Genomic DNA, 14916 nt, shown 5'->3' on the forward strand with positions numbered 1-14916 from the left:
TCCGTCGTGATTTCCCCTAAGGGTGAGGATAATGTGCTCTTTAGGGTTAGCGGGCGTTCCCGGGTCCATATCTCCCTGGCTCCTTGGACTCATAGGTTGTGTGGTATCAATTATTGTTATTCTTTTTTCTCCCTTCCTGCTTCCCCCAGAAGAAGCTCACAGTGTAATTTGATAAGGGGGACAGATACACAAAACTGTTTTGCATCTCAGGTGGTCTCAGTTCTGTTGTGGGGAGCAACCCAGTGGAGCTTCAAAATGGAGGTTGGGCAGAAAATTCTGAATTTTCTGGGACAGGACACCTGGTTGTATAAAGACTCATAAGTTGGCGGGGGGTGGTGAAAGCCAAGGGGCCCTGAAAGCTGGAATGTTGGGACTCAAGAGTGGGGTCCCCAGAAGTGGAGAAGACGCTGGGCCAGGTGGAATTGCCATGGGTGTTGTGCCCCAGACGGCTTCAGGGTTGGCCCGAGTCGCAGCCTTTAATCCTGTAAGCCTCCAACAGTAGCTGGTTTGGCCTCTTTCGCACACGGAACCAGCGTAATCCTCCCTCTGATCTCAACCCAAGTCATCTCGCTGGAGGACAATTACTTCTGCTTAAAAATGGCCTCAGCCGCGAGCCAAGACAGGAGTGGGATATCCATTTGGGAGGAGAGATGTTTTTGGAAAGTTGCAGACATCTTAAAAAGTTAGCCTTTCAAAGCATGCTTCTCTCGGTCAGGAGGGGGAAAGCCTGAAGAAGGTTCTTGGGCAGAGGAATGGGGCCCAGAGGGGGGAAAAACTTTCTCAGTCGCCTGTAGAGTAAGCCAAGAGCCGGCGTGTGGCAGACTTCTGGGGCTGCCTCCAACAGCTGGTTTCATTTAGATTTTTGTGTGATTAACCGACATCTTCCTGTTCCTTGGCCACATGTATCTAGCAAGCCTCTTTTACCTTATAAGGGAAATCCTTTGTAGAGTGTAGAAGCTTTGATTGCAGGAAGGGGTGGAGCCCCAAATGACTAGCAGTGACTAGCAGTTTTTCAAAAATACATATATATGTCTGCGTCCATAGAGATGAGTGCATCGCAGAAGTCTTTCGAGTCCAGATAGTTGAAAAAGTGCCCAAAGCCTAGATGTCAGGATTCAGAATCCCCAACATAAGGAGCCGCTCACTTTTTTTTTTTTTTTTAAAAAAAAGACAGCTTCTAAATCAAGCACTCTATATGAGCTTAAACATCGATTCCTAACTGCTAATTGGTATGGGATTTCTTGTTGGGGTGCCAAAAATATTCTGGACATAGTGGTGTTGGTTGCACAATTTTATGACTGTACTAAAAAACTAGGGGGAATTCAACTCCTGCCCCAGTTGCTGAAGGAGTTAAGATTCACCTAATTTTAAAAGGATAAAAAGCACTCATTGGAAGGAGTGGGTGACATTTCTTAAAATAACTCATTAGTGGTTTTTAATAGATTCTCCAAACTGGTGTTTCAGAAGAGGCTGCCATCAGAAACACTTGTGGGAGTTTCCCCGCCATTTGCTGCTAGGACTCTGGAGCTGAGAAAAGATGCCTGGTTCTGTTTTGGAGCAACTCAGGCCTCGTTCTATGACTCCGTATTTTTGCTGTTTAAAGGAGCAGGGGAGCGGTTTCCCACTCATTCTTACAGCCTACCCCAATTCAGAGGCCTTCACGTCTCCCCTTGGTTCAGCCCTGTTTTCACACATTCTCAATATCCCTTCCTGAGCATGGCTGGCCTTGATTGCCCCCCTCCCCCTGCCCCCTCCTCCTCCCCAGGACTTCAAGGTTCAGGGAGCAAGGCAAGAACCCTGGACTAGTGCCCAAGAGGCCATTCCTTCCCAATTCTGTGACATTAGCCAGAACTATGTCCCCTAGCCGGGCCTCTGTTTTTCCATCTGCAAAATGGGTGGGATACTCGAGGATTAAATGAGATGAAATCCTGGCCGTAAAGCTGCCCTTCGGTGGGACTTAACCACAGGACAGGTACAACGCCTTGCCCTTCAATGACAGTCCTCGCAGCAAGACAGGGAAGGGATAGGATAGGGAGGCTCAGAGCCGTGAAGCAACCAGCCTAATGCACATGGCTACAAACTGGCAAAGCGAGCCAACACCTTCTGATCCTGGAGTTCTTGCTTTTAGGCACACTCCACCACGTGATCTTCCTTGTGGGGAAAAACACCTTGAAAAGCCAGTGACACTCTTCAGACATCTCTTCCATGTTTGTAACCAAGATTTCTTCTATATGTTATCCTGTCATCTCTCGGCCAGACTTAGTTAAGGATGGTGTTCCATCTTGGTTGCCTTCTTCCCCTGAGCGTATGGCCAGGATTTAACTGAGGGCTCCATGTTCTTGCATTTATCTTGCCATCGAGGTGACTGGGTGAGCCAGGTCCCCGGTGGCCTTGTTCTCTAGGAATCCCAGGCATGGAGAGGCCAGCACTGTGCTCTCACAGCATATGGTATACTTACTTCTCTTCTGTGTTGACTTGACCACCCATCCTGTACTGGGACACACCCCCTCATCATTGAGTGGCAGTGTTCCCTCATGTTTTCAGGGAAGATCACAGAAAATTATTCACATTCTCCAGAAAAGGGTGGATTCCTTACTGCCTGGATTCCTGGACGGGCTCTGGTAGGGGGAATCATGTTAGCTGAGGGAAGGCTAGTGTGTGAGTGGGGGCTTCCCACTGCTGGCCTGTTGCCTCCTAACCTGGCTGCACCTCTGACCTCCCAGGCTGAAGGAGATGTGGCAGCTCTCAATCGACGCATCCAGCTTGTTGAGGAGGAGTTAGACAGGGCTCAGGAACGACTGGCCACGGCCCTGCAGAAGCTAGAGGAAGCAGAAAAGGCTGCCGATGAGAGCGAGAGGTAAGGATGCTTTGAACCCAGTGGCACTGGTGGCGGCTTCTGGGAAATGGAGATCTGAATGGATGGCTGACCTCACAGACCTGGGGTGAGAGTGTAATCACATGATGTGAGCATGCACACATATGTACAATGCACGACAGCGTCTTGAAAACCCTCACACTGTATATAGAGCTGTTTGTGGGGGGGAAGAGAAAACTCCCTCCGGGGGGGGGGTCAAAAGCATGGCGCGCTCTGACCCACATTTCCCTATATGTTAAATTTCGAGTTCGAATGCCCATTGCCACTCATCAAGTCCTCAAGACATCAATTTCCGGGGTCAAGTGAGAGGAGGCAGGATAAAACTTGGAACAGCCCCACACGTATATTTGTATACAATGCTGTGGTCAGGCTTTGGGCTACTAGATAGCTAAACACGTCAGGGACATGCACAAACTTGAGCTGACAGTGCTCCTCACCTCTGAGGCATGAGCGCTGCATTGGGCGTCCAGCAGGGTGCTCTGTCTTCTGGAGACAGTTTTCTGGCACAATTCCATCAGACTGTGGGATTCACAGAGTACCTGTCTCTGCGGTGTAAATGGGTTCCTTGGGTGGCGACGGTGTGGGCCAGGCTGGTGGTCATTGCGTGTCTACCACGATCCCACCAGAATTCTCACTTGACCCATCCACCGTGGTTTTCCAGGATGAATTCCTCCAAAGGACTCATTCCTGAATGTGCTGTTGTGACCATAAACTGGAGATTAAAAACCAATTTGGGGGGTAGGGGGGGCTGGGGAACTTGGAGATGGACTCTGGGAGTTGCCCAAGCAGGAAATTTCTTCCCGTGCAGTGGAACGGCCAAAATGAGGGTGTAGACCCCAGACCCCAGGGCAGGCTCTGCTTTAGCCACTTAGAGTGGGGGAGGGAGGGGATGCTATGGGAAATATGAAGGATCCTGTCACAAGGTGCTCATGGCTGAGCCTGGGGCCTGGGTTAGCTGTTGTCTGTGGACACTGCCAGACTAGCCTGGCTGGATATCTCATTTTTGAAGATGTCCTCAGGGCAAACCCGGAAAGCCTGGGATTGCTTCTCACTTGTATCACCAGAAGTTTTTGGTGACACTGTTGTTGGTGACTGATGTCTTTTGGTAAAAGGAATTTTACACTCAAAAGCTGGAGAATCTAGGTACAAGTCCTGCTGCCACTTGTTACATGGCCTAGGGCTGGCCACTTTGATCTCTCCAGGGCTACAGAGGGTTTTCCAAGCTTGCTCACCTGCTGATCTTGAGGCCTTGTATAGCTGTGCAGGGTGTTGTGACAGTCAGCTGAGAATGGTAGTGACAGCCCAAATGGAAGTATTTATTAGACAGCAGAAGTGTGTGCTCCTTTGCTCTGGGTGGGCACTGCACACATTGCTATGTTATCCTGGGTCAGCCTTTTTGGAGCTGCTGATCTTACCTAGATCACTCCAAGCAGTACAGGCCAGAGTGAGTTCATTTCATGGTCAGCCAACTGAATCATGGGAGACTTCCAGCTGTCCCCAGGAGGTATCCCCTTCAGGCTCTCCTCACCCTTCACCTTGTTGGTACCCCACTACAATCCATTCATCGTTCTGGTTTCCACTCGCTTGTTTTTGAAACTGTCAAGTGCCACCCACCTTACAGTCCAGTCACCCTGACCTCCTGCTGTGTTGTGACATTTCTCTGGGGCTTTCTTGTGCGGCTCCCTCACTGAAGAATAACTTTCCCTCCCTTGTTCACTTGTGGACTCTCTTCTGGAACATCTTCTGTGACACCTCCCCCACTGCAACAGAATTCATCTCTCCTTAGCCAAGCTGGCCCAGATCTCTGATCACATTGTAGTAACAGTACAAATACATCCTGTTACTAGTCAGAGGTTATTTAGAATGAGAACACAGACTCCAGAGTCAGACCACCAGGTTTGAGTCCCAGCCCTGCACTTACTAGTCACTTCGCCTCTCTGTGCCTGGGTTTCTTCTTCTGTGAAATGGGGACAATGTACCTACCACTTCATGGGGTGGTTTTGAAGTTTAAGGCATTTAGAGCAGTACCCAGCGTTCAGTAAGGGTGAAAAGTACATGTGAGCAGCTCTATAATTTCCTCTTCGGAGTCTGGTTCTTGGCAGATGTCTGGCAAGTGCTTCGATGAGCAGGTCCGTGGAGGAGTGTGGTGAGGTGGTACTGTGTCTGTGTTGGTAATGACAAGGTTGTCCTTGCAGAGGAATGAAGGTGATAGAAAACCGGGCCATGAAAGATGAGGAGAAAATGGAGATCCAGGAGTTGCAGCTCAAAGAGGCCAAGCACATTGCAGAGGAGGCTGACCGCAAATACGAGGAGGTGAGTGGGGCTGGCAGATGGCGGCGGCAGCAGGAAATAGGGAGGAAATGGATGTGTGATAGGGAGATCCTGGGGCTGCCCAAAGGAAGTCCTCTGTTAGGTCAGCTGTCCATCTGTATCCACATCTGTTTTTCCAGAGACACCACTTGGCTGGGAACTGTATCTTCCACAATGCCAAAAGGTCCTGGGGAATTCTGTGACGCTTGTCTGACTTGGTGGGGAAATCAGCTGACCAGATCACTTTTTGTCCCGCAGCTGGGTATTTCAGCACAGTTTGGCTAAAATTGGGAATCGTGGTCCCTGGTCATGGGTCTTCAGTCCCCTTCCTGCCTGCATCCATGGTCTCAGCTCTTCCTTCCCCTCCTGTCTGCCTTACTCTTGGGACCTAAGGGAGAGAATGTGGATGTTCTCCAGACTGAGTTAAAGAAGCAGCAGTAAGCCCCTGGCATAGTCTGGGTGTAGCCTCACTGTCTGCACTGGGAGGGCATCCTATTAGATGTGGCTGTTGGGGGGTGTGGGGGGGCGGCAGGTCAGTCTCCGATGATCCTTTCTGTCTCTGCAGGTAGCTCGTAAGTTGGTCATCCTGGAGGGCGAGCTGGAGAGAGCAGAGGAGCGTGCCGAGGTGTCTGAACTGTGAGTGGCAGAGCAGAACTGAGTGGGGCCCAGCTCAACTTTTGGGTCAGAGCTGGAGGGAGTTGGTTTACACCAACCAGGGCCTCTGGTCAAGTGGATGGGCATCTGGACTCATTGCTCTGTAGCTCCTCTTTGCTTCTGTGGCTGACAGAGAGAGGTGGCAACTGTTTGTCCTTGCTGTTCACGTCTTGACTCTAACCACAAAGGTATTAGGAAGTAGGAGTGAGACAGCTGGTAGCAGAGAAGTCTTATTCTTCCAGAGAGACTATCTCAGTAGGCGTGCCTTCTTTACAGAAAGCTGACCTACAGAAGGCAGCACTCCCCTCCTCCCACCCAGTGTTTAAATACTTTGCTTCTGAAGTCATTATTTGGCAATGACACATTAACCCCGACAGGCGGGGGAGGGGGTAAGAAGCTTGACCAGAATCCAGAAAGCTCCAAAATATAAAAATTCCTCTTCCCTGGGCCCTCCAGCTCCACAGAGCATCCCACAGTGCTGAAGGGGGTCTGGTTTTACAAATCCATTCTGGGCTTGCTTCCTGTAGTGTCCGGTGTAGACTGCTGTCTCCCAGCCTCCTGCTCTCCATCTCATTCTTACACCTTCCGGAGTCAGCCTCATCAATCATAGATTCCACAAGTCCCTGTTGCCTCAGCCTTGGCAGGAGCCCAGGAGCACTCTATAAACCTTCCAATACTCCGCAGCCTGCCTGCCGCGCCTTTGCCTGGCATGATAGGGTTTTGCTAAGTACACAGTGCTCCAGCTCAGAAAAGGCCATTAACCTTTTCCCCGCATTCCTGTGGGGGGCTCCAGGCAGTGTGGATTCCTCCTTTGGAGGAATGCTGTTAGGGGGATTGCCTGCGGTAAGGGAAGATAAGACATAAAAATCCTTTGTCTTTGTGCAGAAAATGTGGTGACCTGGAAGAAGAACTCAAGAATGTCACTAACAACCTGAAATCGCTGGAGGCTGCCTCTGAAAAGGTTGGTTGGCTTTAGTCAGAGGGTGATTGGCTGGACTTTTTTCTTTCCTTCCCCAGAGGTATACAGGAGCATGCCAGGGCAACAGGGATCTGTATTGGCTAACAGCAGTTTTAGTGCCCAGCTGCTGGGTTTTTTTCCCCACAGAAAGGTGTCTGGTGGCTGGATTTCCCTCTTTCATGGGGTCTTAGCACCATCTTTTGTCTCCAATTCTTATGAGGGTAGACATGGAAGGTGAGATTAATGCCTGGTCAAGCTTTTCCTGGAGAGATCTGAGCATAATCCTATAAATACAGAGCCCCACTCTCACTTGGATCCCTTGGTTCTCCCAGAAATACCTTATTGAAGATTGAGCAGCAGAAAGCAGAAGTGGGATAGGGCTTTTTAGGCCGAGACAGTAACCAGAGTGGTCACTACAGGATAGAATCACATTAGGAGTAACGTGTAGTCTTCCTCGGCTACCCCGCTGAATTCCCCATCCTCATTGCTTCCTCACCCTCCTCCTGCTATCCTCCAGTAGCACTGAACTTCAGTTTCACAAAAATTCCATGTTCTCTCATCACTGCCAGTTCTTTAAACCTGCTGTTGGAAGCAACCTTTCCTTTTTTCTCTGCTTGACAACCTATTCATCCTTCAGGCCTTTGCTTAAACAGCACTTCTTCTGAGAAGCCTGCCCTGATTGCTCATCTAGGTTAGGCGTCTCTTGGCTTCATAGCCCCACCTACATCTTTTCCTATCATGATGATTGATCTCATCCATCATAATTACTCAATTACATGCCTTCCTTTCTAGATTGTAAACTTTAAGAATTGGGTCCCATAGCTGACTTGTTTAGAGCTATATCATTAGTCCTAGCCTTGTGCTTGGCATATATTTGATACCAATATTTGGGGAATACATACAATCCAGGCGTACATGACAATGTTGCCTTTGCTTCTGTGAGAGCTCAGAGTCGAGTGGAAGAGACTAACAAGATAATAATGTGCTTTGGAATTTCAACAGAGGCACCTTGGAAAGTTGGGAAAGGTGTCATGAGGAGGTGACCTTAAAAAAGGCTGCAGAACATAATGATGGCCGGGAGCTCAAATTCCAGGGTCAGATTCCAGTCTCATGGCTTGGTCACTTGATAGCCATGTGACCCTAGACAAATGACCTCTTTACTCATCTGTAAAATGGGACTGAGGCTATCTAGCAACATTGCAAGCAGTTGGTAAATATTAACTAACTAGTGGCCCTGTGCACGGATTTGTGCACTGGTGTGGGGCGTGGCCTGCAGGGATCTGCCTGCTGTGGGAGCAGCTGCTCATCCCGGTCAGCCAAGCAGGTCAGCCAAGCAGTCAGCCGAGCGGCCCTCCCACTGTGAGAGTGCACTGACCACCAGGGGGCAGCTCCTGCATGGAGTGTCTGCCCCCTGGTGGTCAGTGCGCATCATAGCGACTGGTTGATTCAGTCGCTGGGCTTTTATATATATAGATAGATATTCATCTGAATTGAGCCTTGAAAGACACATGATTTCTAACAGGTGGTAATTAGGAAAGGAACATTCTGTCCCTGGGTCCCCATCATAGACAGAGCTGGGAGACCAGAAAGTACACAAAATTTCTTGAGGAAGTTGATAGCACCTTGAGGAAGTTGGTGGGAAATGGGGTTAGAAATATAGATGTGAAGGGCCTTGAATAGCATGCATTTCCATTCAATCATTGGCCCCACCTCATCACACTTTTAGCTCAAGTTATCAGCTCAGTACCATCCCAGAGGGGTCTCCCACAGATTCTCTGAGTTTTGCACACATTTCTTCTGCCTGGAAAGGTGCCTGCCTCTACTTTACTTCTTAGGCATGTTCAAGCACACTTTATTTCAAGGAGCAGGGAACCAGTATGCCTTTTCCTCTTTTTTTAAAAGCAGTATTTTGATTTCTCCCACAGTATTCTGAAAAGGAGGATAAATATGAAGAAGAAATTAAACTTCTGTCTGACAAACTGAAAGAGGTGAGTGATCACACCCAACTGGTCAAGTTTCTCCTGGCGCTGGTCTTGAAGCAATCATAGTAACTCTCGTCTTTTCCTTTAGGCCGAGACCCGTGCTGAATTTGCAGAGAGAACAGTTGCAAAACTGGAAAAATCTATTGATGACCTGGAAGGTATGAAATTACCATCTAATTTTGTTTGCTCTGTCTCCCCCTACTTGACACATCCATGGAAAGTTGGGGGAAATCTGTGCAGGGACTAAGTTGGGCTATGTTCAGTTTCGGATAGTAAGTGCAAAGTGATGTCACATCTGGAAGTCTGGAGCATTGGAATCAGATAATGCCAATCAAATTCAGACTCGGGTTGCCATTTTTTTAGAAATAAAATATCTTTGGTTAGTTACCTCCACGTGTGAATACAAAGACCCAAATATGGCTGATTTTTTTTTAATGTCTTTAGAATTTTCCTCCATTTCCTCATTTCTGAGAGATGCCTTGCATTTTTCAGATGCCTTGCATTTTTTACAGAAGCTCTCTCCCAGAGAGCTGAGCTTATCACTATATGAGACAACGGAAATACAGAGAACGTAGGGACTAAATAAAGACTCCAGTCTGCAAGCCTGGTGCCCCCACAGATTCCAGAATTTCTTATAGAGTTCCAACTTTTTAAAAAATTCTGTCCTGTGTTCTTCATGAAATAATTCTGGAATTCCAGATCTTGGGGTTCAGACAGGATCCCCCAAGCTGCCTCTTTCACCTAGAAAAGGTACAAAACTTATTCCTCAGATCATGTGTCCCGAGTTTGGTTTGGGAAGTGAGGCTTCCATATAAGGAGAATTGCCCTCCTTCCAAAGTGCGACCTTTAACCAGGTGACATCATTGAAAGTCAGAAACAACCCAGGGCAGGAGACTAGTGACCTGTGCATTTGTAGTCACCACTCTTTTAAAGGTTATGACTAATCCCCAGTAGAACTTCAAAATGCTTAGAAATCACTCTGTCCATCTTTTGTTTTCTTGTTTTACGTAAGACACAACTTCCTCCTAGTTCATGCTTTGTTTTCTCACTTTTTTTCTCCCTTTCATTGCTCATCTGTGGCACGCCATTTCGACCCTCGCATTCTGTCCCCTGTACCTCTTCTTCTGAACTCTCTCTGGGGACATCCACCCTCTAGATGAGCTATACGCTCAGAAGCTCAAGTACAAGGCTATCAGCGAGGAGCTGGACCATGCTCTCAACGACATGACCTCTCTCTGAGAGGCAGCAGGGTGCTGTCCTCTGTCCTAGCAAAACTGAAGTCTGCTTCTCACTATGGTACCTGTGCTCCCATTTCCTGCCTCCTGGTTTGACCCTTCAAGCCGCCATCTGCTGTGACTGTGACTGTGTGACCGAAATAAAGACAGGGGGTCCTCATCTTCATGCCCTGTTATTTTCATTTTTTCCACTTGCCGCTCTTGAGCCGTAGTAGCTGTGGTGCCCTTGATGTGGGTGGTTCAAATGAAGAGCTCATTTCAGAAAGAAAATTATGCCCATGCGATTATTTTCTGATGACATGAAAACAAAAGCCAATTTGGCACGAGCTCTCAGACTCTGTATCTACCAGTAACTGTTTTTCCTTAAACAGAAATTGTTTTGAGTGGAGATTCATCCACCTTCTTAAGCAGCTTCATAGAGTCAGCAGAACTTGCAGAAACCAGCAGGATTGTGTCTAAAAAGAGGCTACGCTTGAATGGGGTTTGCTCTACGGACTCAAACAGTGGCAACAGCATTTTCATCTCTACGCCTTTTTGCATTTGTTTCTCTTTATACTCTGAGAACAGTGTCTAGGGTTCCCTATGTTTTCATTGTTTGTGGAATATCTATCCAGCTCTCGGTCCTGGGAAGAAGTTCACCCATGAACTTCATCCCTATACCTTGCCTGTAGAAAACTACCCTACAAAGAATTAAAGAGCATCCCATTAGCAGGGAGAGAGTGGAAGCTGCTGGAATGCCAAAGAAAGGAAGCGAGGTGATCCTTTTCTGAGTTTCAAACAAAGTCGCCTGAGATGCTAACATCTACCTCCCCTTATACTTGAGTTAACTAAAAAGGAGCCTTTGCAAGTCCATTCAGCCCTCCCCTGCACTCCACCACCACCTCAGATTGTCTCAGTAACTCTGACAGGTTGATGTCCAAGCCACATCTTCCAGACTTCCCCTCGAACCTGACAATGGCGTGAAAATCTCGTTAGCATTAATGTGGGGTCCCTACGACCTGTTATTCCTCATCCTGTTTTGATTCAAGTGGGAACCTCTGTCCTGATTTTTCTTTATAGTCATTGCTCCAAAATACATCTCCCCTAAACAACCCACACCCTTCCACCCCCAGCATCTCCCTGCTTCTAACTGCCATCCACCAGGAACTTCGGTATAAACCACACCCCTCACGTGTTGTCACACATCCACCCCTGGAAAAGTTACAGACTGTGTGGAGGTGGATGTATTCTGTTTGTTCTCTCTGTGTATTTGTTCCTGGGATTTTTCCAGACATTTGTAGCCTCCACCCTTTGAAACAGCTGCAGCTCTGCCTCTCCGGTTACTCTGGATTGGGTCTATGGTGATCTACTACTACCTGTCTATGGGACTGTCATGATTCCCAAGGGCAATTAACACGCTCAGGGAAAGTTATTTTATCTCAGCCCCAATAGCAAAGTAGATGCCAGGAATCTAGTGGCAAGGTGAAGTGAGATCAGGATTTGTAGTTGGGATGTCGGGGTTTTGATTCTAGCTCTACCACATTAGCTGTGTGACCTTGAACAAGCTATTTAGCTTTTCTGCAAAATAAAGGTGCTATCTTAGTTATTGTGAGAATTAAATGAGATAATGGAGAAATTAGCTCACACAGTAGGCACTCAATTACATGTATCCTTCTACACTGGATAGGCCTGGGTCACTGTTCTGATGGAATCCTCTGAGGTCAGAGTGGCTAGGTTTTTTTAAGTGCCTGGTCAAATGAAAAGTTTCGCAGTTGTATTTGAAAGGCTTTTTTCCTTTCTGAAAATTTCCAAGCTGATCCTATCACCTTTTAGGAGACATTTTACTTCCCTTCAGTATTTTAATGAGTCTTGGCCTAGTCCCTTATCAGCCATCACTCACGGCAAACCAGTTCTCCCTCGTATTCTGTCATGCATAGCTCTAAATGGCATCTTACTTTCTTAAAAAAAAAAAATTGTGTCATCAGCTCAATCACTTAATAACATACCCGTAGTTTAGCTTAAATTTCAATCATGTTGCGTTTGCTTGGGTTTGACTACATTGCTATGGACACATAGACGCAATAACACAATTACGGGTGGAATTTCAATAGCCATTCCCAGAAGCTCCAAAAGAAAGATGGGTTACAGGACTAATTAACTGGCATTTAGGGGGGAGATGTATTAAGTCACCCATATCTGGAATTAAAATCTTATGTTTGTGTAGCACCTCATAAGTTCTGAAGCATTTTTCATTCTTTCTCATAATAACCCCCATACCACACAGTAGTATTGTTATCGCCATTTGACAGATGGGGAAACAGACCTAGAAAGGTTAAATGGCTTACTTCATTGGCACAGCAGGGACTTAAATCCAGGAGTTCTGACTTTAGGGTTGCCAGATGTAGCAGATTAAAGTACAGAATGCCCAATTAAATTTGAATTTCAGATAGGCAATGAATAATTTTTTGGTATATGTATATCTCATGCAACATTTGGCATATACTTATACTAAAAAGTTTGTGTACCTGAAATTCAAATTCAACTGAACACTCTGTATTTTATTCTGCAATCTGATCTGACTCCCAAATTTGGTACTTGATCTCTATTATTCCATGGTGTTTCATTATAATTAAAATGCAAAATGCTTTCTCTGCTATGACGTATACTCTGGCAGTATGGATTTTAGGAAACCTTTTCCCCCACCCCCACCCCCACCCCTCTTTAAAAAGATGCTTATTAATTTATTTTTCTTCCACTCTTAATCCTCACCAGAAAAACTTGCTCAGGCCAAAGAAGAGAACGTGGGCTTACATCAGACACTGGATCAGACACTGAATGAACTTAACTGTATATAACCACATCAGAAGAGTCTTGTTCCAACAGAAGCTCCAGACCTCCGTTTCTTTCTCTTCTCTTGTAAGAAGTTTCTTTTGTTACTGCATCTACGCAAATTATGAGTATGTGACCAAATATTTTGTATCAGAGAAGCTTTGAGCATCAGTTAAATCTAATTCCTTCCCCTCTTCCCCAAATGGCACCAGATTTTTTTAGCTCTATTTTTATCCTTAAATTGCATTTATTCCTAAGCTAGTCAGGGTGTTTCCTATTGAACATTAGTCTCTTAAGACTGAGGGCATATGGTTTCTGGGAGATTAAACAACTCCACACTTCCAAAACACAGACTCTAATATCTAGTCACTGGCCAATTTAAAAGGTTGAAGAGTAGAACCACTGGGCCACCGTTGGACACACTATAGGAGTCCAGGGACCATCACATTAAAATGGGTGGGGATTTTCCATCCAGAGCATAAAAAGGTTTGGGGAGAGGCTATTGTGGGAAGTCATAAACCATAGAGTAGTCGTTCTGGCTCTTTTCCACACACTACTGTGCAGAACATCCTTTGAGCAAACAGTGTGAGAATGCTTGGGAAATAGTTATAACATTTACTCTTATTTGAGGCCATCCACTCAGCAGGAATGAATTCAGTCCTGTTCAGGAAGCCATACCAAAAAGACTGCTAGCCTTCAATAATTAAGCAAGAGCATTTTTCTATTAAATATTGGGCAGAAGAGAATGTAATCGGCCTAACTTATCTCCTCTGTACTTAGGGAATGGTAAATTGAAGATTTACTTATTTAGGGCTTTAATTCCTTCGTCAGGACCAAGTTAATAAAAGACCAGGAAACTCCTGATTCAACTGGATGTGGAGTATTTTGTAGACAGGGCTGCACATTTTGGCTTTGTTATATTTTTGCTTTCTTGATTAACATCTCAGCTGAAACATTCCATATTCCCCAGCAGTGAGGGGAGTAACTCAAGTTTACAGTTCTGCCTAAAAATCACCCTGATTCTAGCTTTTTGGACTCCTCTGCCCCTCACTCCTATTTATTACGCATCACACTACCCAGGAGATACACTAGCAAATTGTGCAATTGAATAAAACCCACACTTTTCATTTAGATTCTTGCAACTGTATCATATGTAATAGTATCACTTTTTCTACATTTTGGTCAAATAAATTTTTACATAAACTATAATTTGTGTGAATTTTAGAATGTGTGAGGACATATCAGGCATTTTGGTTCAATGAATGTTAAATGGGATGGATAGATACTTGTGCCATGAATTGAGCAAATTTTATTTATTAGCTTCATACCATGACTTCATGATATAAGGATTATGATCTCTTTATTACAGTGAGAGCGCTTTGCCTCGGTTACTCAAAAGCTCCTGTCCTTTGTTATTCCCAATCATGAGCCGGACTGTGAAGAATGAGTAGGATATTAATAGATGAATAGGAGTAGGAAAGATGGTCCCTGTTGCTTTAGTTAGGAAAGCACTGGCCTGCCTGGAAAGGTTTCCTGTACATCGCATAAAGGAAAAATATAGGAAAGCTGGAAGGTAGGCTGGTCCACCTTGATGAGAGCCTGAACATAACTTGGTCAGAAGTGGAGAGCCATTGACATTAGAAAACTCCACTTAGCATTCCTTTTCAGAAAGGATTAAAATGGGGATACACTAGAGGCAGGAAGACCAGTTAGAAAGATGTTTCAATTAATCCAGGTTAGTACTTGCCATGGAATAGGAAGGAAGAAGTGATCTGAAGGAAGTAATCTTAAGATTTAGCTGACTGCAGTTTAACTACCTGAATTGTTTTGGTATTTGCCTCAAGATCACATCTTGGAAAAGGGAGCTAGGGAATCAAAAAGAGAAATGAAAGGCGTTAAAACACTGATGCAGCATGCAAACAATGTTTTGTTACCAAGTACAATTGAAAACATTTCCTGCTATTCAACATTTAGCTGACACTGAGCTCATTTAGATGGTAGAAGAGAATGTCAATAAAATAGTATCCCCTCTAAATGTCCTACAATTACTAGACTGAAGTTCCTTCTCCCTCCTTCCCACCCCCCTGGGATATA

At 45.9% G+C, this 14916-nt stretch overlaps 1 protein-coding gene across 2 annotated transcripts in view; it reads left to right on the forward strand.

Moving 5' to 3' along the window:
* The window catches only part of TPM4 (tropomyosin 4), a 21283-nt gene extending 7252 nt beyond the window's left edge, over positions 1-14031 (forward strand). The window contains exons 3-10 of one of the 2 annotated variants that reach the window (XM_023763320.1): positions 2724-2857; positions 5071-5188; positions 5751-5821; positions 6725-6800; positions 8723-8785; positions 8868-8937; positions 9936-10075; positions 12766-14031. In XM_023763320.1, coding sequence (XP_023619088.1) covers positions 2724-2857; positions 5071-5188; positions 5751-5821; positions 6725-6800; positions 8723-8785; positions 8868-8937; positions 9936-10018 — 615 coding nt within the window. In that variant the 3' untranslated portion in view covers positions 10019-10075; positions 12766-14031. The remainder of the gene's footprint in view (positions 1-2723; positions 2858-5070; positions 5189-5750; positions 5822-6724; positions 6801-8722; positions 8786-8867; positions 8938-9935; positions 10076-12765) is intronic. The other variant, XM_006099647.3, reaches the window with a different exon arrangement.
* The last annotated feature ends 885 nt before the right edge of the window (positions 14032-14916 follow it).

The sequence above is a fragment of the Myotis lucifugus genome, unplaced genomic scaffold (genome assembly GCF_000147115.1).
Source record: "Myotis lucifugus unplaced genomic scaffold, Myoluc2.0 scaffold_280, whole genome shotgun sequence".
Classification (NCBI taxonomy): Eukaryota; Metazoa; Chordata; class Mammalia; order Chiroptera; family Vespertilionidae; genus Myotis; species Myotis lucifugus.